The following is a 23,595-nucleotide window of genomic DNA, read 5'->3' on the forward strand; positions in this document are numbered from 1 at the left end:
CCTACCCTATGCTGTCTATACACAGGCAGCATAGGCCAGGCAGTACATACAATGTCTGAGGTGTGAAGAAGAGAACAATGGGGGTGATTACAGCCTGAGCCTGAGGTGTGAACACTGCAGGGGGGAACAATGCAGAGATTAAAAGGTGGGAACAACACAGGGGATTACATGTTTAAACAACACAGGGGGATTACATGTTTAAACAACACAGGGGATTACATGTTTAAACAACACAGGGGATTACATGTTTAAACAACACAGGGGATTACATGTTTAAACAACACAGGGGATTACATGTTTAAACAACACAGGGGATTACATGTTTAAACAACACAGGGGATTACATGTTTAAACAACACAGGGGATTACATGTTTAAACAACACAGGGGATTACATGTTTAAACAACACAGAGGGATTACATGTTTAAACAACACAGGGGATTACATGTTTAAACAACACAGGGGATTACATGTTTAAACAACACAGGGGATTACATGTTTAAACAACACAGGGGATTACATGTTTAAACAACACAGGGGATTACATGTTTAAACAACACAGGGGATTACATGTTTAAACAACACAGGGGATTACATGTTTAAACAACACAGGGGATTACATGTTTAAACAACACAGGGGATTACATGTTTAAACAACACAGGGGATTACATGTTTAAACAATGCAGAGGGGGGGGCGTGGCCTGCATGGGAACGGAGTAGGGCGCACGCAAGCTGAGCTCCGTATGGGGGTAAAATAATACTGCAGTTACACACCGCATACCCACCTCTGCCTGCACACCCAGGACCTTACACAGCACCCGATCGGTCCCGCAGCCTTAGATGGTACGAAAAAGCCGCCGCGGACACGCTACAAGACAAGTAACCCGCTCACGCGCCATGCTTGCACAAAATGGCGCCGGCCCCAGCTCAGACCGCGCGGACTCCCCAGATCCCACACCAGCAAGGGAAACGGCCGCAAAAAAGTTGGCTCAATATGTGAGAGACCCCCTGCCTCAACGCTCCTCAGGAGCTATGTCTTCCACACCCCACACTTCTATAAAAAAGAGACAAGATGCAGCAAGCTGCAGTCCCTCTACAACATTACAAACAAGCTCAGCACCTCCCAATGAACCAACACTAGCAGAAGTTCTAGGTGCTATAACAACAAACCATACAGCCCTAGTGGGCAAAATAGACGAGCTAAAAACAGACTTTGCAATACTAAAACATGATGTACAAAACCTCAGAGAAAGAACTGGTGAAACAGAAAGGAGAATTAGTGACCTGGAGGACTCCACAGCACCTCTCCCAGCCAGACTCACAGCAACAGAGAAACAAATAGCCATACTAGAATCTAAAGCTGACGATCTAGAGAACAGACTACGGAGAAATAACATCCGCATACTGGGCTTACCAGAAAGGGCTGAAGGTAACACAGCAGAAAAATTCATAGAACAATGGCTTACAACATCCTTTGGGCATGCAGCTTTCTCACCAGCCTTTACAGTAGAGAGAGCACACAGGGTCCCGGGCAGACCACCTCCACCAGGTGCCCCTCCAAGACCCCTCATAGCACGCTTGCTAAACTACAGAGACAGAGACATAGCACTGGCGGAAGCAAGGAAAGCGGGTGAATTAACATTCGAAAATCAAAGGGTATCAATATATCCGGACTTTTCATCCGAAGTAAGGAAACAGAGAGCCAAATACACAGAAGCAAAAAAACAACTGAGACTGAAACAAATCCCATATGCTATGCTATTCCCCGCACGACTAAGAATTACAGATAACGGAAGGGCGCATTTCTTCACCTCTCCAGAGGAGGTAATAAGCTGGCTGGAGGAAAGACCCCACAACTCACCTCGTCGGGAATGAACAACTTCAACACACCCACACTTTTCAACAACCTGAAATGGTTCTATGGACAAACGCTAAAACAAGACACCCGGACTTAACAAACTGAACTACAACCTCCACAACCTAAGATACCAGGAGAAAGGGAAGAAAAAAAAAAGAAGAAAAACAACCGAAGCAACAGACGACACACGGCAGAGGGGGCGGTAAGGAAACCAATTCCCCCAGAAAAATCGGAAGACTCATGCGGAGCACGGCGAAGACAATCCAAACTCGGACTCAATGGAGACACCAACCCCCAACAAGTTTGATAAGTTTACCTGTTACGGGTGCAAACCCACTCTACTGCAGTTTATTGAGTGGGTGGGGTGGGTGAGGGAAGGGAATGTTATGTTATGTATATATGTTTTAAGTTTAGATGGTGCACTTACTAACAATAACACACACATGGCAAGGCGGGAGTACCACAAACCCCTCCTAGATAGTAGTAACCTACCCTACAAACAATACAACTACCAAAGGTATGGCCACACTTAAAGTCCTATCATGGAACGTAAGGGGCCTAGGCAATGCAATTAAAAGGAGACTGGTTTTAGACTTTATCCGTAGAAATAAACCACAAATCATAATGCTACAGGAAACGCACTTAGTGGGAAGCAAGATCTTAGCGCTAAAAAAGCCCTGGGTAGGTGCGACATATCACTCCCTGTACTCAAGCTACTCTAGAGGTGTTTCCATATTAATATGTAAAACCTGCCCGTTCGTGGCAGAGACCATTATCTCTGATAGAAATGGGAAATATATCATAATACAAGGTGCAATACAGGGGAAAAAACTAACCATAATAAATGTATACATCCCACCCCCCTTCGCTGAGGAACCCTTAAGGGAAGTGATGAACAAAACCCTAACTCTCCCAATGGCACCGATACTAGTAATGGGAGACTTTAATGCAGTGACGGATGCAGAAATAGATAAACTAAACCCCCCCAGGGTCAATACACCATCATTTAACAAATGGCTTTCTGTATTTCAACTAACAGATCTCTGGAGGGTACGCAACCCAGGAGTCAAGCAATACACATGCTATTCACCTGGCTCCAATAATATGTCTAGAATTGACTTGGCCTTGGGTTGTGACGAAATGAACAAAAAAGTACAAAAGGTTGAAATACTCCCCAGAGGCATATCAGATCACTCCCCCATAGTAACCACTATACTTATTTCCCCAACCCCAGCAGATCGGATATGGAGACTCAGCCCCTACTGGGCATCCCATACCCAACTAAGTGAAACTATACACGACAGCATAGAAACATTTCTCGTAACAAATAAGGATGAGGTACCTCCAGATGTTACCTGGGATGCTTTCAAAGCATACATTAGAGGAGTCTTTATAAGTAATATCAAGGCTCTGGAAAATAATTTAAGAGCTGAAATAATAACAAAATCCCAAAAGGTGCAGCCTACATAGCACACACAGGTACACAAACCCAGCAAGCATGGGCAGAGAGCCAAAGAGACCTCAACCTAGCCCAAATAGAACTCACAAAAAAACACATGTTATACCAAAAGGCAGGAATCTTTGAACACGGAGACAAGAATGGGAAACTATTAGCACTCCTATCCATAGATAAATCCACTACTATGCTTATCCCGGCAATTAAGCTGGCTAGTGGGGAAATAACCACATCCCCAGAGGAAATAAATAAAAGATTCACAGAATTTTACTCGGATCTATATACCTCTAAACTACAAGTCTCACCTACAGAAATACAAGACTTCCTAAAAGAAATAGATATTCCCAAACTAGATACACAAACCTCCCAACACCTAGCTACAGAAATAACAATAGCCGAAGTAGAAGCGGCCATTGGAGCATCCCCCACCGGTAAAACTCCAGGCACAGATGGCATACCGATGGAGTGGTACAAACAACACACTAAACTTCTTGCACCACTATTAGCGAAACTATACAATGGTGTAAAGGAAGGGAAACCCCTACCCAACTCAATGAAGGAGACTCTCATTGTCTTGATCTTAAAACCGGGCAAGGACCCTCTAGACTGCTCCTCCTATAGGCCAATCTCGCTTATCAACGCAGATGCTAAAATCCTAGCAAAGATATTAGCCACCAGAATTGCTCAAAATCTTTCTCAGGTAATTTCCCCAGACCAAACAGGATTTATGCCTGGACGTACAACGGACATTAATATCAGAAGGTTGTACACAAATATATCAATAAGACACGATAACTCTGGAAATAGAATGGTAGCCTCCCTAGATAATATGAAGGCCTTTGACTCAGTGGAATGGGAGTACCTATGGGCTACAATGAAACGGGTCCGAATACATCCAACATACATTAATTGGGTAAAAGCGCTATATCATCTTCCAACAGCCAAAGTAAGAACTAACACTAAGCTATCCACTCCCCTCAATATAAGCAGGGGCACTAGACAGGGTTGCCCCCTTTCCCCACTTTTATTTGCACTTGCGATGGAACCCATGGCCTGCCGAATTAAAGCAAAAAACGGCATAGAAGGTCTAAAACTGGGCTCCAATAGAGAAATCATCTCAATGTACGCAGATGACACCCTCATTTATCTACCCAACTCAGAGCACGCACTAGAAATGGTACTACAGGTAATCAACTCCCATACAAACTATTCTGAAAAATCAGTGCTCTTCCCAATAGATCCCCGACCACCAGATGCCCCCTCTCAGACTAAAGGACTACAATGGGTAGAGTCCTTCAAATACTTAGGAATTTGGATACACGCCAACCTTAATAAATTTGAGGAACTCAACATACACCCAATTCTTAAGCTAATAGAAAAGAAAACTGAACTATGGGCAAACCTACCTCTGACGTTAATTGGACGTATAAACCTATTTAAGATGGTAATCCTTCCCAAACTTACCTACATTTTCAGACAAGCCCCAACTGTACTACACAAATCCATCTTTGCCAAACTCAAAAGCTTAATGACTACTCTGTACTGGAACCACTCACCCCCGAGAATAGCCCTCACAACCCTGCAACTCCCCACAAATCAAGGTGGACTAGCGGCTCCAAATCTATGGTTATATTATCTGGCAGCACAACTCACAACAGCTAGAAACTGGACAGTGCCCACCTTAACCAATGCGGCAACTATTCTGGAGGCCCAGGTAATAGGCTCGCTGGAGGAACTAAAAAACCTCCTATACCGTGGCACAAGATACACAAAAAAGGTCTCTCCACTCATGAAAGCAACCGTGAGAGCATGGCAAACTGCAAATAGCTTTTATCCCAAACCCCAGCAATATTACTCGGTATACACGCCGCTATGGTACAACCCATACCTAAAGCACTTCAAAACAATACCAGACCCACAAATATGGGCACAATACAATATAAAATACCTGGCTGACGTTATGGAAAATGGTACGATACTTACCTACCAACAATTGAAAGAAAAATACTCTCTCCCTAACAGGATGCTCTTTAGGTACCTACAATTAAGACACGCTGCGGAAGCCCAATTTGGCCGTGCGCCAATCGATACAACCCCAAGACAAACAGAAGTAAGAACCCACATGGAAATTCTGAAAAAGCCCCTCTCAAACTTCTATGCACAACTACTACAAGTTGGTAGCACATCCCTGACCAGACTGCACACGAAATGGCAGACTGATATCCCTCAGATAACAACAGAACAATGGGAGGATATTTTAGACTCTGCCTTTGAAGGGGTCATCAGCAGTAAGGAGAAGATGACTCAATTAAACTACCTACACAGAACTTACCTCACTCCCCAGCGGTTACACAGCATGAACCCCACCATATCCCAGAATTGCCCAAGGTGTCAACAAGCACCAGCAAATTTTATACATATGACCTGGGAATGCCCTAGAGTCAAAAATTTCTGGGGGAAGGTAATACAGCGGATAAAAGAAAAAACAGACATAACACTCCCAATGGACCCCAAAATTACACTGCTTAATCAAGTAGAGGAAATATCACCAAGAAGGGCACAAAGAACACTGTTGTCAATATTATGTATGTATGCAAAAAAAACAATTGCAATCCACTGGAAATCCAGCGGAGCCCCATCTATACATTCTTGGGAACAATTGATAGAAAAGGCCATTCCACTGTATAAACTCACTTACATGAGAAGAGGCTGCCCAGACAAATTCTACAAGGTATGGGAACCCTGGTTAGATCTAGACCCACCAGTGAACTAAACCCCTATAAGCTATATATATATATATAGGACAAAACCAAACACACACGGATCTCTATCTCCCCCTAAATAAAGACAAAACAAAGAAACTGTAAGGAATAAGACACCATCACGGTTAATCAATTAAAAAAAATTTATTTTAATGTTAAATAATGGCATTAGCAATACAACCACTATGCTTTTCTTTATTTCTATGTTTTACATGTAACTCAAATACTGTAATATGTAACCATAATAACACATGTAACATAATACTGTGTAATGCTTTGGAATGCTCAATAAAAGAATTGTTAAAAAAAAAAAAAAAAAAAACAATACAGGGTGATTACAGCCTGAATCTGAGGTGAGAACCATGCAGGGGGGCAGTTAATCTCAGTACTGATACCATTTAATGCTTACTCAAAGGTAAGCCATCAAAGCAGCCAGACAGGTGGGGGGCCACACAGAGGGGGGTCAGTTGGACAGCACTGCAGTAGGGAATCGCTCAGGCCTGATTTATGGCAGCTCTGCGTGCCTGTTCTGCCTGATTCCCCTTGGGAAGTGCCACTCTGGGACAGCTCTGCGTGTCCTATGTGATTAATAAATCCAGAATATAGGAGAAGAAATAAAAAAAAAAAATTGGAATAGGAAAAAACTGTCCTACACCTCCGAGGCAGGACAAAGAACTGAGGAGAGAGGGTGGAGCCTATATATACAGTGGGAGGGACCAGGAGCCACTAAGTTCAATTCTCTGTCCTGCCTCCAGGGGTGATCCCAGACAAACCCCACACGTTCTGCACTGACAGGAGGGCCGCTAGAGAAATAACACATTTAACAAGGCAATGAGGAAGACGCATTAGCCTTTATTTCCAGGTCTACCTTTAAGATTTGTTACCAACATTGAGTGGGTAGGTATGGCGTTACAGAGTGTGTGTATCTGGCAGTAGTTCCACCATCTTGGGTCCATCACCCTACCGAACTACGTACTCAGGGTGGGGCAGAACAAGGTGGGAGGACGCTGGGTCACACCAAGGGCCCCAGACTTTGTCACATTAGTCAGGTGCGCCCCTAATTCCGTATGTGAGTTTATACAGAGGGGCAAACGCATTCACTAGGTTCTTCCAGGCTGTAATGGTGGGTGGCGCCCATCCAACGCATTGCGTATTCTGTAGCGTATCCAGGAGCCATCTTGGGCAATTATGTTGTCTAGGACCCCTAGTAAGCAGGTTTAGTGACTGCTGAGCAGAACTTAGCGATACGGGGACATGACCAGATCATATGAAAGAAGTTAGCAGGGCTTGTTGCACACGTCGGGCAGCGGTCTGTTGGGGTACGGCCCCTCTGTGATATACAGGTGATGAAAGGGTTTATACTGTATTAATCTTTAGGTGATAGGAGACAGTTATACATGGAGTCTGTTGCCTCCTCCCAGTCATCTTGGGTGAGTGCTGGTCGCGCCCGGTAACTTTAAGCGGAATTTCTGGTTATTAAACTAAAAGTGCAGAGAGTACAGTTGTGCTTCTGCCCCCTCTGGGGCAGGAAAGGTAGGCATTAGGGCATAGAATCACCCCTGTAAACAAGTTAAATAGTAAAGGACCAAGGACAAACCCCCTGCGGTACCGGCCCAATTAGAAATGTACCATTCCCCCCATTCCATATCCAATTACAGATATTATGTTCTAGGCCAATATTCCTCAATATTTAGCAAAGTCCAAGTAGATCCCATCCACTGCCATCCCAGCATCAAGGTTCCTACTCACCTCCTCATTAAAGGCGAGATCTGTTACACATAAAGCCATTTTGGCACAAACTATTGTGATTTGCAATGTATACAAGTACCCTATCCCTTATTGCCCCTTCCTACCCCTGATGTCAGACTAACAGGCCTATAGTTTTCAGGCTGAGAACGGGATCCCTATGTGAATAACGGCACCACATTAGCAATCCGCCAGTCTCTCGGCACCATGCCAGGCCCCAATGAATCCTGGGAAATTAAGGGAAGAGGCTTGGCAATCACAGCGCTCAGCTCACTTAATACCCTGGGATGAATCCCATCCGGCCCTGGACCTTTGTTTCCCTTTACATGTTCAAGTCTCTGATGGACCCCCCCCCCGAGTGACCCCTGTATCAGTACATCACTAGAACTGGGCCCATTAAATACAGAACCTTCATTAGCTGCTCCCTCAGATGTACAGACAGATGGAAATAACAGTTCAGAATTTCTGCTTTTTCCCTGTTCTCATCAACCAATGAACCCACCTGTGATAATAAGGGTCCCGCCCAAATGCTAGTGATTTGTTCAGAATTATTAGTTATTACCAGGTCCAAAAGAGATGAATCCCTAGTAGGTTCTTGAACTGCCTGACTGCTTTTTCTGACCCCCCCCCCCAGCCTTTCCCCATAACTGAGCCCATTCCCTTTATCAGCTTAGTCGCTCTTCCCTGTACTTTCTCTATTTCATTACTGCCCCCCCTTATATATTTATATATAGTGACCCCCCCCCCTTAACTGCCCCCCCCCCCCCCCCCCCCCCCCAGTGTAACCAATCCCAACTGGGCCAGCCTTTCCCCATAACTGAGCCATTCCCTTTATCAGCTTAGTCGCTCTTCCCCTGTACTTTCTCTATTTCATTACTGCCCCCCCTTATATATTTATATATAGTGACCCCCCCTTAACTGCCCCCCCCCCCAGTGTAACCAATCCCAACTGGGCCAGCCTTTCCCCATAACTGAGCCCATTCCCTTTATCAGCTTAGTCGCTCTTCCCTGTACTTTCTCTATTTCATTACTGCCCCCCCTTATATATTTATATATAGTGACCCCCCCTTAACTGCCCCTTCCCCAGTGTAACCAATCCCAACTGGGCCAGCCTTTCCCCATAACTGAGCCCATTCCCTTTATCAGCTTAGTCGCTCTTCCCTGTACTTTCTCTATTTCATTACTGCCCCCCCTTATATATTTATATATAGTGACCCCCCCTTAACTGCCCCTTCCCCAGTGTAACCCAATCCCCAACCTGGGCCAGCCTTTCCCCATAACTGAGCCCATTCCCTTTATCAGCTTAGTCGCTCTTTCCCTGTACTTTCTCTATTTCATTACTGCCCCCCCCTTATATATTTATATATAGTGAGACCCCCCCTTAACTGCCCCCCCCCCCCCAGTGTAACCAATCCCAACTGGGCCAGCCTTTCCCCATAACTGAGCCCATTCCCTTTATCAGCTTAGTCGCTCTTCCCTGTACTTTCTCTATTTCATTACTGCCCCCCCCTTATATACAGTGGAGGAAATAATTATTTGACCCCTCACTGATTTTGTAAGTTTGTCCAATGACAAAGAAATGAAAAGTCTCAGAACAGTATCATTTCAATGGTAGGTGTAACAGTGGCAGATAGCACATCAAAAGGAAAATCGAAAAATAACTTTAAATAAAAGATTAGCAACTGATTTGCATTTCATTGAGTGAAATAAGTTTTTGAACCCCCTACCAACCATTAAGAGTTCTGGCTCCCACAGAGTGGTTAGACACCTTCTACTCAATTAGTCAACCTCATTAAGGCACCTGTCTTAACTAGTCACCTGTATAAAAGACACCTGTCCACAGAATCAATCAATCAAGCAGACTCCAAACTCTCCAACATGGGAAAGACCAAAGAGCTGTCCAAGGATGTCAGAGACAAAATTGTAGACCTGCACAAGGCTGGAATGGGCTACAAAACCATTAGCAAGAAGCTGGGAGAGAAGGTGACAACTGTTGGTGCGATTGTTGGAAAATGGAAGGAGCACAAAATGACCATCAATCGACCTCGCTCTGGGGCTCCACGCAAGATCTCACCTCGTGGGGTGTCAATGATTCTGAGAAAGGTGAAAAAGCACCCTAGAACTACACGGGAGGAGTTAGTTACTGACCTCAAATTAGCAGGGACCCACAGTCACCAAAGAAAACCATTGGGAAACACATTACACCGCAATGGATTAAAATCCTGCAGGGCTCGCAAGGTCCCCCTGCTCAAGAAGGCACATGTGCAGGCCTGAAGTTTGCCAATGAACACCTGAATGATTCTGTGAGTGACTGGGAGAAGGTGCTGTGGTCTGATGAGACCAAAATAGAGCTCTTTGGCATTAACTCAACTCGATGTGTTTGGAGGAGAAAAATGCTGCCTATGACCCCCAAAACACCGTCCCCACCGTCAAGCATGGGGGTGGAAACATTTTGCTTTGGGGGTGTTTTTCTGCTAAGGGCACAGGACAACTTATTCGCATTAACGGGAAAATGGACGGAGCCATGTATCGTGAAATCCTGAACGACAACCTCCTTCCCTCTGCCAGGAAACTGAAAATGGCTCGTGGAATGGGTGTTCCAGCACGACAATGACCCAAACATACAGCAAAGGCAACAAAGGAGTGGCCTCAAGAAGAAGCACATTAAGGTCATGGAGTGGCCTAGTCAGTCTCCGGACCTTAATCCAATAGAAAACCTATGGAGGGAGCTCAAGCTCAGAGTTGCACAGAGACAGAAACCTTAGGGATTTAGAGATGATCTGCAAAGAGGAGTGGGACCAACATTCCTCCTAAAATGTGCGCAACTTGCTCATCAATTACAAGAAACGTTTGGCCTCTGTGCTTGCAAACAAGGGCTTTTCCACTAAGTATTAAGTCTTTTTTTGTTAGAGGGTTCAAAAACTTATTTCACTCAATGAAATGCAAATCAGTTGCTATCTTTTATTTCAAGTTATTTTTTCCATTTTCCTTTTGATGTGCTATCTGCCCACTGGTTACACCTACCATTGAAATGATACTGTTCTGGAGACTTTTCCATTTCTTTGTCATTGGGACAAACTTACAAAATCAGTGAGGGGTCAACATCATTATTTCCTCCACTGTATTTATATATAGTGACCCCCCTTAACTGCCCCTTCCCCAGTGTAACCAATCCCAACTGGGCCAGCCTTTCCCCATAACTGAGCCCATTCCCTTTATCAGCTTAGTCGCTCTTCCCTGTACTTTCTCTATTTCATTACTGCCCCCCCTTATATATTTATATATAGTGACCCCCCTTAACTGCCCCCCCCCCCAGTGTAACCAATCCCAACTGGGCCAGCCTTTCCCCATAACTGAGCCCATTCCCTTTATCAGCTTAGTCGCTCTTCCCTGTACTTTCTCTATTTCATTACTGCCCCCCTTATATATTTATATATAGTGACCCCCCCTTAACTGCCCCTTCCCAGTGTAACCAATCCCAACTGGGCCCAGCCTTTCCCCATAACTGAGCCCATTCCCTTTATCAGCTTAGTCACTCTTCCCTGTACTTTCTCTATTTCATTACTGCCCCCTTATATATTTAATATATAGTGACCCCCCCTTAACTGCCCCCCCCCCAGTGGTAACCAATCCAACTGGGCCAGCCTTTCCCCATAACTGAGCCCATTCCCTTTAATCAGCTTAGTCGCTCTTCCCTGTACTTTCTCTATTTCATTACTGCCCCCCCTTATATATTTATATATAGTGACCCCCCCCTTAACTGCCCCTTCCCCAGTGTAACCAATCCCAACTGGGCCAGCCTTTCCCCATAACTGAGCCCATTCCCTTTATCAGCTTAGTCCACTCTTCCCTGTACTTTCTCTATTTCATTACTGCCCCCCTTATATATTTATATATAGTGACCCCCCCCCCTTAACTGCCCCCCCCCAGTGTAACCAATCCAACTGGGCCAGCCTTTCCCCATAAACTGAGCCCATTCCTTTATCAGCTTAGTCGCTCTTCCCTGTACTTTCTCTATTTCATTACTGCCCCCCCCTTATATATTTATATATAGTGACCCCCCCCTTAACTGCCCCTTCCCCAGTGTAACCAATCCCAACTGGGCCAGCCTTTCCCCATAACTGAGCCCATTCCCTTTATCAGCTTAGTCCACTCTTCCCTGTACTTTCTCTATTTCATTACTGCCCCCCTTATATATTTATATATAGTGACCCCCCCCCCTTAACTGCCCCCCCCCCAGTGTAACCAATCCCAACTGGGCCAGCCTTTCCCCATAAACTGAGCCCATTCCTTTATCAGCTTAGTCGCTCTTCCCTGTACTTTCTCTATTTCATTACTGCCCCCCCCTTATATATTTATATATAGTGACCCCCCCCCCTTAACTGCCCCCCCCCCCCCCCCAGTGTAACCAATCCCAACTGGGCCAGCCTTTCCCCATAACTGAGCCGCATTCCCTTTATCAGCTTAGTCGCTCTTCCCTGGTACTTTCTCTATTTCATTACTGCCCCCCCTTATATATTTATATATAGTGACCCCCCCTTAACTGCCCCTTCCCCCAGTGTAGACCCAATCCCAACTGGGCCAGCCTTTCCCCATAACTGAGCCCATTCCCTTTATCAGCTTAGTCCGCTCTTCCCCTGTACTTTCTCTATTTCATTACTGCCCCCCCTTATATATTTATATATAGTGACCCCCCCTTAACTGCCCCTTCCCCCAGTGTAACCAATCCCAACTGGGCCAGCCTTTCCCCATAACTGAGCCCATTCCCTTTATCAGCTTAGTCGCTCTTCCCTGTACTTTCTCTATTTCATTACTGCCCCCCCTTATATATTTATATATAGTGACCCCCCCCCCCTTAACTGCCCCCCCCCCCCCCCCCCCAGTTGTAACCAATCCCAACTGGGGCCAGCCTTTCCCCATAACTGAGCCCATTCCCTTTATCAGCTTAGTCGCTCTTCCCTGTACTTTCTCTATTTCATTACTGCCCCCCCCCTTATATATTTATATATAGTGACCCCCCCTTAACTGCCCCCCCCCCCCCAGTGTAACCAATCCCAACTGGGCCAGCCTTTCCCATAACTGAGCCCATTCCCTTTATCAGCTTAGTCGCTCTTCCCTGTACTTTCTCTATTTCATTACTGCCCCCCCCTTATATATTTATATATAGTGACCCCCCCCCCTTAACTGCCCCCCCCCCCAGTGTAACCAATCCCAACTGGGCCAGCCTTTCCCCATAACTGAGCCCATTCCCTTTATCAGCTTAGTCGCTCTTCCCTGTACTTTCTCTATTTCATTACTGCCCCCCCCTTATATATTTATATATAGTGACCCCCCCCTTAACTGCCCCCCCCAGTGTAACCAATCCCAACTGGGCCAGCCTTTCCCCATAACTGAGCCCATTCCCTTTATCAGCTTAGTCGCTCTTCCCTGTACTTTCTCTATTTCATTACTGCCCCCCCCCTTATATATTTATATATAGTGACCCCCCCTTAACTGCCCCCCCCCAGTGTAACCAATCCCAACTGGGGCCAGCCTTTCCCCATAACTGAGCCCATTCCCTTTATCAGCTTAGTCGCTCTTCCCTGTACTTTCTCTATTTCATTACTGCCCCCCCCTTATATATTTATATATAGTGACCCCCCCTTACTGCCCCTTCCCCAGTGTAACCAATCCCAACTGGGCCAGCCTTTCCCCATAACTGAAGCCCATTCCCTTTATCAGCTTAGTCGCTCTTCCCTGTACTTTCTCTATTTCATTACTGCCCCCCCCTTATATATTTATATATAGTGACCCCCCTTAACTGCCCCCCCCCCCCCCCAGTGTAACCAATCCCAACTGGGCCAGCCTTTCCCCATAACTGAGCCCATTCCCTTTATCAGCTTAGTCGCTCTTCCCTGTACTTTCTCTATTTCATTACTGCCCCCCCTTATATATTTATATATAGTGACCCCCCCCTTAACTGCCCCCCCCCCCCAGTGTAACCAATCCCAACTGGGCCAGCCTTTCCCCATAACTGAGCCCATTCCCTTTATCAGCTTAGTCGCTCTTCCCTGTACTTTCTCTATTTCATTACTGCCCCCCCTTATATATTTATATATAGTGACCCCCCCTTACCTGCCCCTTCCCCAGTGTAACCAATCCAACTGGGCCAGCCTTTCCCCATAACTGAGCCCATTCCCTTTATCAGCTTAGTCACTCTTCCCTGTACTTTCTCTATTTCATTACTGCCCCCCTTATATATTTATATATAGTGACCCCCCCCCTTAACTGGCCCCCCCCCCAGTGGTAACCAATCCCAACTGGGCCAGCCTTTCCCATAACTGAGCCCATTCCCTTTATCAGCTTAGTCGCTCTTCCCTGTACTTTCTCTATTTCATTACTGCCCCCCCTTAATATATTTAATATATAGTGACCCCCCCCCTTAACTGCCCCCCCCAGTGTAACCAATCCCAACTGGGCCAGCCTTTCCCCATACTGAGCCCATTCCCTTTATCAGCTTAGTCGCTCTTCCCTGTACTTTCTCTATTTCATTACTGCCCCCCCTTATATTTTATATATAGTGACCCCCCCCCTTAACTGCCCCGTTCCCCAGTGTAACCAATCCCAACTGGGCCAGCCTTTCCCCATAACTGAGCCCATTCCCTTTATCAGCTTAGTCGCTCTTCCTGTACTTTCTCTATTTCATTACTGCCCCCCTTATATATTTATATATAGTGCCCCCCCCGCTTAACTGCCCCCTTCCCCAGTGTAACCAATCCCAACTGGGCCAGCCTTTCCCCATAACTGAGCCCATTCCCTTTATCAGCTTAGTCGCTCTTCCCTGTACTTTCTCTATTTCATTACTGCCCCCCCTTATATATTTATATATAGTGCCCCCCCCTAACTGCCCCTTCCCCAGTGTAACCAATCCCAACTGGGCCAGCCTTTCCCCATAACTGAGCCCATTCCCTTTATCAGCTTAGTCGCTCTTCCCTGTACTTTCTCTATTTCATTACTGCCCCCCCCTTATATATTTATATATAGTGACCCCCCCACTTAACTGCCCCTTCCCCAGTGTAACCAATCCCAACTTGGGCCAGCCTTCCCCATAACTGAGCCCATTCCCTTTATCAGCTTAGTTGCTCTTCCCTGTACTTTCTCTATTTCATTACTGCCCCCCCTTATATATTTATATATAGTGACCCCCCCACTTAACTGCCCCCCCCCCCCAGTGTAACCAATCCCAACTGGGCCAGCTTTCCCCATAACTGAGCCCATTCCCTTTATCAGCTTAGTTGCTCTTCCCTGTACTTTCTCTATTTCATTACTGCCCCCCCTTATATATTTATATATAGTGACCCCCCCCTTAACTGCCCCTTCCCCAGTGTAACCAATCCCAACTGGGCCAGCCTTTCCCCATAACTGAGCCCATTCCCTTTATCAGCTTAGTTGCTCTTCCCTGTACTTTCTCTATTTCATTACTGCCCCCCCTTATATATTTATATATAGTGACCCCCCCACTTAACTGCCCCTTCCCCAGTGTAACCAATCCCAACTTGACCAAGCGTCCACTGAGAAGTTTTGTTTTTTTCAAATGGAAAGGAAGTGGCGCCAGTCCCGTCCCCCAGTAACCAATGAAATTACAGACAGACAGGAAGTTGACGGAAGGAGCCAATCATCTCCCATTATTTAATATTCATTTACAAAACAGCCAATGTCGTTAAAGAAGCGAGAGGAAAAAAAAAACCAATAAGAAAGTGATGATGGAGCGAAACGCGTGCCCGGGGTCACTCGAAGCCGCTGCAAGAGAGAAGTGAGAGGCGCCGTTAGTCTCTGTGCCCCCCAACACCAGGGGGCGCCCCAATAATAATAATAAAGGCATTACCTGATGAGGTGAGCAATTTCCCAGTTGGTTTCTGACGACAAAGGCCCCTCGACCTCGACTCCGCTTTCAGTTACCGTGGCGATCTCAAACTGCAGAACACAAGGGGTTACTACCTGCATGTAGGCCCGGTGCTGGGGATATCCCTACGCCGCTCACAGCGCGTGACTTACCCGGTTGTAGGATCGGGCGTCTCGGTAGTACAGGACCTTCATGCATCGCTCTATGAGCGCCCGCGCCTCCTCCTTGCTCAGCGTCGCTTTCCTCTCAGTCACTTCCCTCAGCAGCGGCTACAGAAATAGCACAGGGTGTATTTAAAGGGCAAGTAAAGCCACATATTCATCTTTAAATGTATCTGGCACAGGGAGCTGCTGTATTACCTGCTTCCTACAGCAGCCATGTTGCCCCCTCTATCTACAAAACCATTGGCTGCCCAGACGCCACACAGACACCCATAGGGTTGGCATGTTACTTGCCCTTTAATCTGCGTATTAGACCGTAAGTCTCAGGATAATCTCAGGGTCCCCTACCTGTGCCAGGTACGCGCCAAAGCCCGTAGCAATCGTTGGTGCTTCGAAGGCCACGCCCAGTTTGTCGACGTATCCAAGGAAACTGTGGGAGGAAGCGGTTATCAGTCAGCGGCAGTGATAACACAATGGGCGCTATCGGGAGACGGCGCGGGGCCAGTCCCTCTGTTTGTTCACAGTAGAGAGAAGGCGCTTGGCACAATGGGCCGGGGTGGCACCGAAGGGGCAGCGCCAATTCTATCCCTAGGGGCAGAAGTAATAACATGATAAGCACTAATTAACTCACGTTCTACCCATTCAGCCTCATCTCTGTTACTATGGCAACGGGGCACTGGGCAAAGCCAATCAACTCCCGGCAACCTGTATCTAACAGCGAAGACTTAATGCCCCTCAGTGATCCCTGAACCTCCGGGCACATCCGACAGCAACCAGCCAATCGGTCGTAAGCTCAACCCCCTACTATTTAACCCTTTCCCTGCTACAACTCAGTGCTGCTCATGTCTAATGCTCTGTAAAGAGACTCCCCTTCTCCCTAAATATCTGGCGCCGAACAGAAGAGTTTCCTACAAACTGTAATCAAATTATCCCTTATATGTTCCCAGAACCCCTCAGTGACTGCTAATATCCTTATCATTTACAGTAGGGGGTACATTATCCCTTATAATACATGAGTGATACTCAGAGTTCCCTGTATAACTCAGCCTGCAGCCTTGTGCCTTTATATGGGGGGCACAGAACCCCTCAGTGACTGCTAATATCCTTATCATTTACAGTAGGGGGTACATTATCCCTTATAATACATGAGTGATACTCAGAGTTCCCTGTATAACTCAGCCTGCAGCCTTGTGCCTTTATATGGGGGGCACAGAACCCCTCAGTGACTGCTAATATCCTTATCATTTACAGTAGGGGGTACATAATCCCTTATAATACATGAGTGATACTCAGAGTTCCCTGTATAACTCAGCCTGCAGCCTTGTGCCTTTATATGGGGGGCACAGAACCCCTCAGTGACTGCTAATATCCTTATCATTTACAGTAGGGGGTACATTATCCCTTATAATACATGAGTGATACTCAGAGTTCCCTGTATAACTCAGCCTGCCAGCCTTGTGCCTTTATATGGGGGGCACAGAACCCCTCAGTGACTGCTAATATCCTTATCATTTACAGTAGGGGGTACATTATCCCTTATAATACATGAGTGATACTCAGAGTTCCCTGTATAACTCAGCCTGCAGCCTTGTCGCGGGGGGGCCGGGGCTATACACAGGGTTCGGAGGGGCCGGGGCTATACACAGGGTGCGGGGGGGGCGGGGCTATACACAGGGTGCGGGGGGGGGGGGGTGGCCGGGGCTATACACAGGGTGCGGGGGGGCCGGGACTAATACACAGGGTGCGGAGGGGGTGGCCGGGGCTATACACAGGGTGCGGGGGGGTGGCCGGGGCTATACACAGGGTGCGGGGGGGTGGCCGGGGCTATACACAGGGTGCGGGGGGGGGTGGCCGGGGCTATACACAGGGTGCGGGGGGGGTGGCCGGGGCTATACACAGGGTGGCGGGGGGGGTGGCGGGGATATACACAAGGGTGCGGGGGGGTGGCCGGGGATATACACAGGGTGCGGGGGGGGTGGCCGGGGCTATACAACAGGGTGCGGGGGGGTGGCCGGGGCTATAACACAGGGTGCGGGGGTGGTGGCCGGGGCTATACACAGGGTGCGGGGGGGGGGGGTGGCCGGGGGCTATACACAGGGTGCGGGGGGGTGGCCGGGGCTATACACAGGGTGCGGGGGGGTGGCCGGGGCTATACACAGGGTGCGGGGGGGTGGCCGGGGCTATACACAGGGTGCGGGGGGGTGGCCGGGGCTATACAGACGATGCCTGTAGGTTACAGGGGGCTGTGTGACTCCCACTCACCTCTCTCCATTGTAGAAGCCCCCGATGACCACGGTGTTCCACAGGGGGTTCATCTTGCTCCTCCGGTTGTACATGACGCGGGTGAGCCACGAATGAACGGCCTTGGGGCTGTAATTGTGCCCGTCCCCCACCAGCTCCTCGTCAATCCTGCCACACAGAGCAATAGGGGTTAATAGCTGTGTCTATGTGATGGTACAGCCCCACAGTGTAGGAAGCACAGCCCCCCGTGCATAAGAGGTACAGCCCCACAGTGTATAAGATGGTACAGCCCCATAGTGTAGGAAGCACAGCCCCCGCCCCCCCCCATGTATGTGATGGTTACAGCCCCACAGTGTAGGAAGCACAGCCCCCCCCCCCCCCCCCCCCCATGTATGTGATGGTACAGCCCCATAGTGTAGGAAGTGCGGCCCCCGTGCATAAGATGGTACAGCCCAATACAAGGGGAACTTACACCATCTGGTCGATGACCTGTTTGAGGTACTGATAATCGGCGTAGTCGCCGGAAGCCCCCAGGATGGTCGACTCATTCACTTTCATGATCCTGGAGATGTTCCGGAACCTGGCCAGCGACCCGTAGGAACCCAGCATGTCCGCCGCGATAATCACTCCCCCATCAAATTTCACCCCCAGCACAGAGGTTCCCGTCACCATAGGGTTCCTGCAGGGAAGAGAGTACAGTTAGTGCCAGGGGCATTCCCACAAGGCTCGGCGCCATTCCCACAAGGCTCGGCGCCATTCCCACAAGGCTCGGCGCCATTCCCACAAGGCTCGGCGCCATTCCCACAAGGCTCGGCGCCATTCCCACAAGGCTCGGCGCCATTCCCACAAGCCTCGGCGCCATTCCCACAAGGCTCGGCGCCACTCCCACAAGGCTCGGCGCCACTCCCACAAGGCTCGGCGCCATTCCCACAAGGCTCAGCGCCAGTGCCATTCCCACAAGGCTCAGCTCGGCGCCATTCCCACAAGGCTCGGCGCCATTCCCACAAGGCTCGGCGCCATTCCCACAAGGCTCGGCGCCATTCCCACAAGGCTCGGCGCCAGTGCCATTCCCACAAGGCTAAGCTCGGCGCCATTCCCACAAGGCTCAGCTCGGCGCCATTCCCACAAGGCTCGGCGCCATTCCCACAAGGCTCAGCTCGGCGCCATTCCCACAAGGCTCAGCTCGGCGCCATTCCCACAAGGCTCAGCTCGGCGCCATTCCCACAAGGCTCGGCGCCATTCCCACAAGGCTCGGCGCCATTCCCACAAGGCTCGGCGCCATTCCCACAAGGCTCGGCGCCATTCCCACAAGGCTCGGCGCCATTCCCACAAGGCTCGGCGCCATTCCCACAAGGCTCGGCGCCATTCCCACAAGGCTCGGCGCCATTGCCACAAGGCTCGGCGCCATTGCCACAAGGCTCGGCGCCATTCCCACAAGCCTCGGCGCCATTCCCACAAGCCTCGGCGCCATTCCCACAAGGCTCGGCGCCATTCCCACAAGCCTCGGCGCCATTCCCACAAGCCTCGGCGCCAACCTTCGGCCCATCACAAGCCTCGGCCCATTCCACAGCCCGGCGCCATTCCCACAAGCCTCGGCGCCATTCCCACAAGCCTCGGCGCCATTCCCACAAGGCTCGGCGCCAGTGCCATTCCCACAAGGCTCAGCTCGGCGCCATTCCCACAAGGCTCAGCTCGGCGCCATTCCCACAAGGCTCGGCGCCATTCCCACAAGGCTCGGCGCCATTCCCACAAGGCTCGGCGCCATTCCCACAAGGCTCAGCTCGGCGCCATTCCCACAAGGCTCAGCTCGGTGCCATTCCCACAAGGCTCAGCTCGGCGCCATTCCCACAAGGCTCGGCGCCATTCCCACAAGGCTCAGCTCGGCGCCATTCCCACAAGGCTCGGCGCCATTCCCACAAGGCTCAGCTCGGCGCCATTCCCACAAGGCTCAGCTCGGCGCCATTCCCACAAGGCTCAGCTCGGCGCCATTCCCACAAGCCTCGGCGCCATTCCCACAAGCCTCGGCGCCATTCCCACAAGGCTCAGCGCCATTCCCACAAGCCTCAGCGCCAGTGCCATTCCCACAAGCCTCAGCGCCAGTGCCATTCCCATAAGGCTCAGCGCCAGTGCCATTCCCATAAGGCTCAGCGCCAGTGCCATTCCCATAAGGCTCAGCGCCAGTGCCATTCCCATAAGGCTCAGCGCCAGTGCCATTCCCATAAGGCTCAGCGCTGGCAGGATTCCCATAAGGCTCAGTGCCATTCCCATAAGGCTCAGCGCCAGTGCCATTCCCATAAGGCTCAGCGCCATTCCCATAAGGCTCAGCGCCATTCCCATAAGGCTCAGCGCCATTCCCATAAGGCTCAGCGCCATTCCCATAAGGCTCAGCGCTGGCAGGATTCCCATAAGGCTCAGCGCCATTCCCATAAGGCTCAGCGCCAGTGCCATTCCCATAAGGCTCAGCGCCAGTGCCATTCCCATAAGGCTCAGCGCCATTCCCACAAGGCTCAGTGCCATTCCCATAAGGCTCAGTGCCATTCCCATAAGGCTCAGCGCCAGTGCCATTCCCATAAGGCTCAGCGCCAGTGCCATTCCCATAAGGCTCAGCGCTGGCAGGATTCCCATAAGGCTCAGCGCCAGGAAGGCTCCTCAGAGCAGCAGAAATGAAAGTGAAAGCTGCCCAGACTCCATCCTGTTGGCTCCCAGTCTCTGTGGGTTCCAAGGGGCCCGAGTAACAGGCAGAAGCCTCTGTGGCTCTTACACTGGGGCCCCCGAATAACCCTCTGTAGCACCGGGCACAGCTCTGCTGGGAAATGTAGTACAACAGCAGCCAAGGCCAAGAATAACCGCTAGAAACGTACAATTACACTAATGACCCCTCCTTCCCATGAACAGCCTTTAGCCAGAGGGGAATGAAACCCCCAGTTACCCTCAGCCAATACCCCCCCCCCCCCCAGTAACCAGGAGATGCTGTACCCCCACATACCCCCCCTCCCTCAGCCAATAACCCCCCCCCCCCCGCAGTAACCAGGAGATGCTGTACCCACAATACCCCCTCCTCAGCCAATACCCCCCCCCCAGTAACGCAGGAGATGCTGTACCCACATACCCCCCTCCTCAGCCAATACCCCCCCCCAGTAACCAGGAGATGCTGTACCCCATACCCCCCTCCTCAAGCCAATACCCCCCCCCAGTAACCAGGAGATGCTGTACCCACATACCCCCCTCCTCAGCCAATACCCCCCCCGCACAGTAACCAGGAGATGCTGTATCCACACATACCCCCCTCCTCAGCCAATACCCCCCCCCCAGTACCAGGAGATGCTGTACCCACATACCCCCCTGCCTCAGCCAATACCCCCCCCCCCCCAGTAAACCAGGAGATTGCTGTACCCACATACCCCCTCCTCAGCCATACCCCCCCCCCAGTACCAGGAGATGCTGTACCCACATACCCCTCTCCTCAGCCAATACCCCCCCCCCAGTAACCAGGAGATGCTGTACCCACAATACCCCCCTCCTCAGCAATACCCCCCCCCAGTAACCAGGAGATGCTGTAACCACATACCCCCCTCCTCAGCCAAATACCCCCCCCAGTAACCAGGAGATGCTGTATCCACATACCCCCCTCCTCAGCCAATACCCCCCCCCCCCAGTAACCAGGAGATGCTGTTCCACATACCCCCCTCCTCAGCCAATACCCCCCCCCCAGTACCAGGAGATGCTGTACCCACATACCCCCCTCCTCGCCAATACCCCCCCCCAGTAACCAGGAGATGCTGTATCCACATACCCCCCTCCTCAGCCAATACCCCCCCCCCCCCCAGTAACCAGGAGATGCTGTATCCACATACCCCCTCCTCAGCCAATACCCCCCCCCCCAGTAACCAGGAGATGCTGTATCCACATACCCCCTCCTCAGCCAATACCCCCCCCCCCAGTAACCAGGAGATGCTGTACCCACATACCCCCCTCCTCAGCCAATACCCCCCCCCAGTAACCAGAGATGCTGTACCCACATACCCCCCTCCTCAGCCAATACCCCCCCCCCCCAGTAACCAGGAGATGCTGTACCACATACCCCCCTCCTCAGCCAATACCCCCCCCCCAGTAACCAGGAGAATGCTGTATCCCACATACCCCCCTCCTCAGCCAATACCCCCCCCCCAGTAACCAGGAGATGCTGTACCCACATACCCCCCTCCTCAGGCGGCCCCCCCGCCCCCCAACACGTAGCCCCCACTGCCCCAGCCATGCTTACAGGGTATGTCTGACCGGAGCCGCCCCGGGGAAGGAATGCAGCTCTCCAGGAGCCGGCCCCCCGGGCCACAGCTTCATCCCGCTTCCCAACATGATGGCGTCGTACAATGACAGTGCTGGGCCTCAGACAGGAAATAAGAGAGCTACTTCCGCCGCTACTTTAGCCGCCACATTGGGGTTGTCAGAGGCGTGACTTGGTTGGCTATTAGAGTCGCTTCCGGTCGTGGCACCATCTTGCGGCAGATGAATATAAAGTACGCGGAGGAAAGCCGCCATCTTGTGACTGGCACTGTGGCTGGCGATGGCGCCATCTTGAGTGTGAGGTGCCAAGAGTCATCGCCCTATTGTGGCTGTTAGAGTGAACTAAATCCATTATGTGTGTTTGCTTAGAGATATTCAATATGTTATTTGTTATATTGTTTTATGCAGGATGCTAATGGTGGCTACACTTGTTTATACTCAGGGTATTAGGATCTGAAGTACAGGGGAGCTTTGTTACCAGAGAGTCTGCAGCAGGGGAAAGAATGACCTGTGCCCATCAGAGGGCAAGTTACCTGGCAGCTTTATTGATCTGTCTGCCTTTAGGGCCACAGTCAGTACCAGCTTTCCCTCACAGGTACAAGTTTATGGCTCTGTAATGGCTAGGTGCATCATGGGACTCAGGGCCATATTCTTTTCACAGACACATTTGCCCCCCCCCCCCCCCACCCCATGGCAGCACCACCCCTGGCTTCAATGCACCCATGGTTTCTTATTGCTACAGGCTTTCTCCTACAGTTGTGTATGTCTCGTGGCCCAACTCAGGGAAGAAGCTGTGCTCCATTGTATGGCAGGTATTCTACAAAAGGGCAATAATATCCTTATCATTTACAGTAGGGGGTACATTATCCCTTATAATACATGAGTGATACTCAGAGTTCCCTGTATAACTCAGCCTGCAGCCTTGTGCCTTTATATGGGGGGCACAGAACCCCTCAGTGACTGCTAATATCCTTATCATTTACAGTAGGGGGTACATTATCCCTTATAATACATGAGTGATACTCAGAGTTCCCTGTATAACTCAGCCTGCAGCCTTGTGCCTTTATATGGGGGGCACAGAACCCCTCAGTGACTGCTAATATCCTTATCATTTACAGTAGGGGGTACATTATCCCTTATAATACATGAGTGATACTCAGAGTTCCCTGTATAACTCAGCCTGCAGCCTTGTGCCTTTATATGGGGG

General features: G+C 49.8%; 1 protein-coding gene across 1 annotated transcript; it reads right to left on the minus strand.

Annotated features, from left to right (window-relative positions):
• Positions 1-15,460: 15,460 nt before the first annotated feature.
• psmb4 (proteasome subunit beta 4) lies at positions 15,461-22,481 on the minus strand. Its single transcript, NM_001011182.2, is given in 7 exon segments — positions 15,461-15,602; positions 15,688-15,776; positions 15,858-15,974; positions 16,215-16,296; positions 18,129-18,275; positions 18,580-18,786; positions 22,369-22,481. Coding segments are annotated over 7 exon segments (747 nt in total). The 5' UTR covers positions 22,461-22,481; the 3' UTR covers positions 15,461-15,589.
• Between the last annotated feature and the right edge of the window lie 1,114 nt (positions 22,482-23,595).

The sequence above is a fragment of the Xenopus tropicalis genome, chromosome 8 (assembly GCF_000004195.4).
Source record: "Xenopus tropicalis strain Nigerian chromosome 8, UCB_Xtro_10.0, whole genome shotgun sequence".
Taxonomy (NCBI): Eukaryota; Metazoa; Chordata; class Amphibia; order Anura; family Pipidae; genus Xenopus; species Xenopus tropicalis.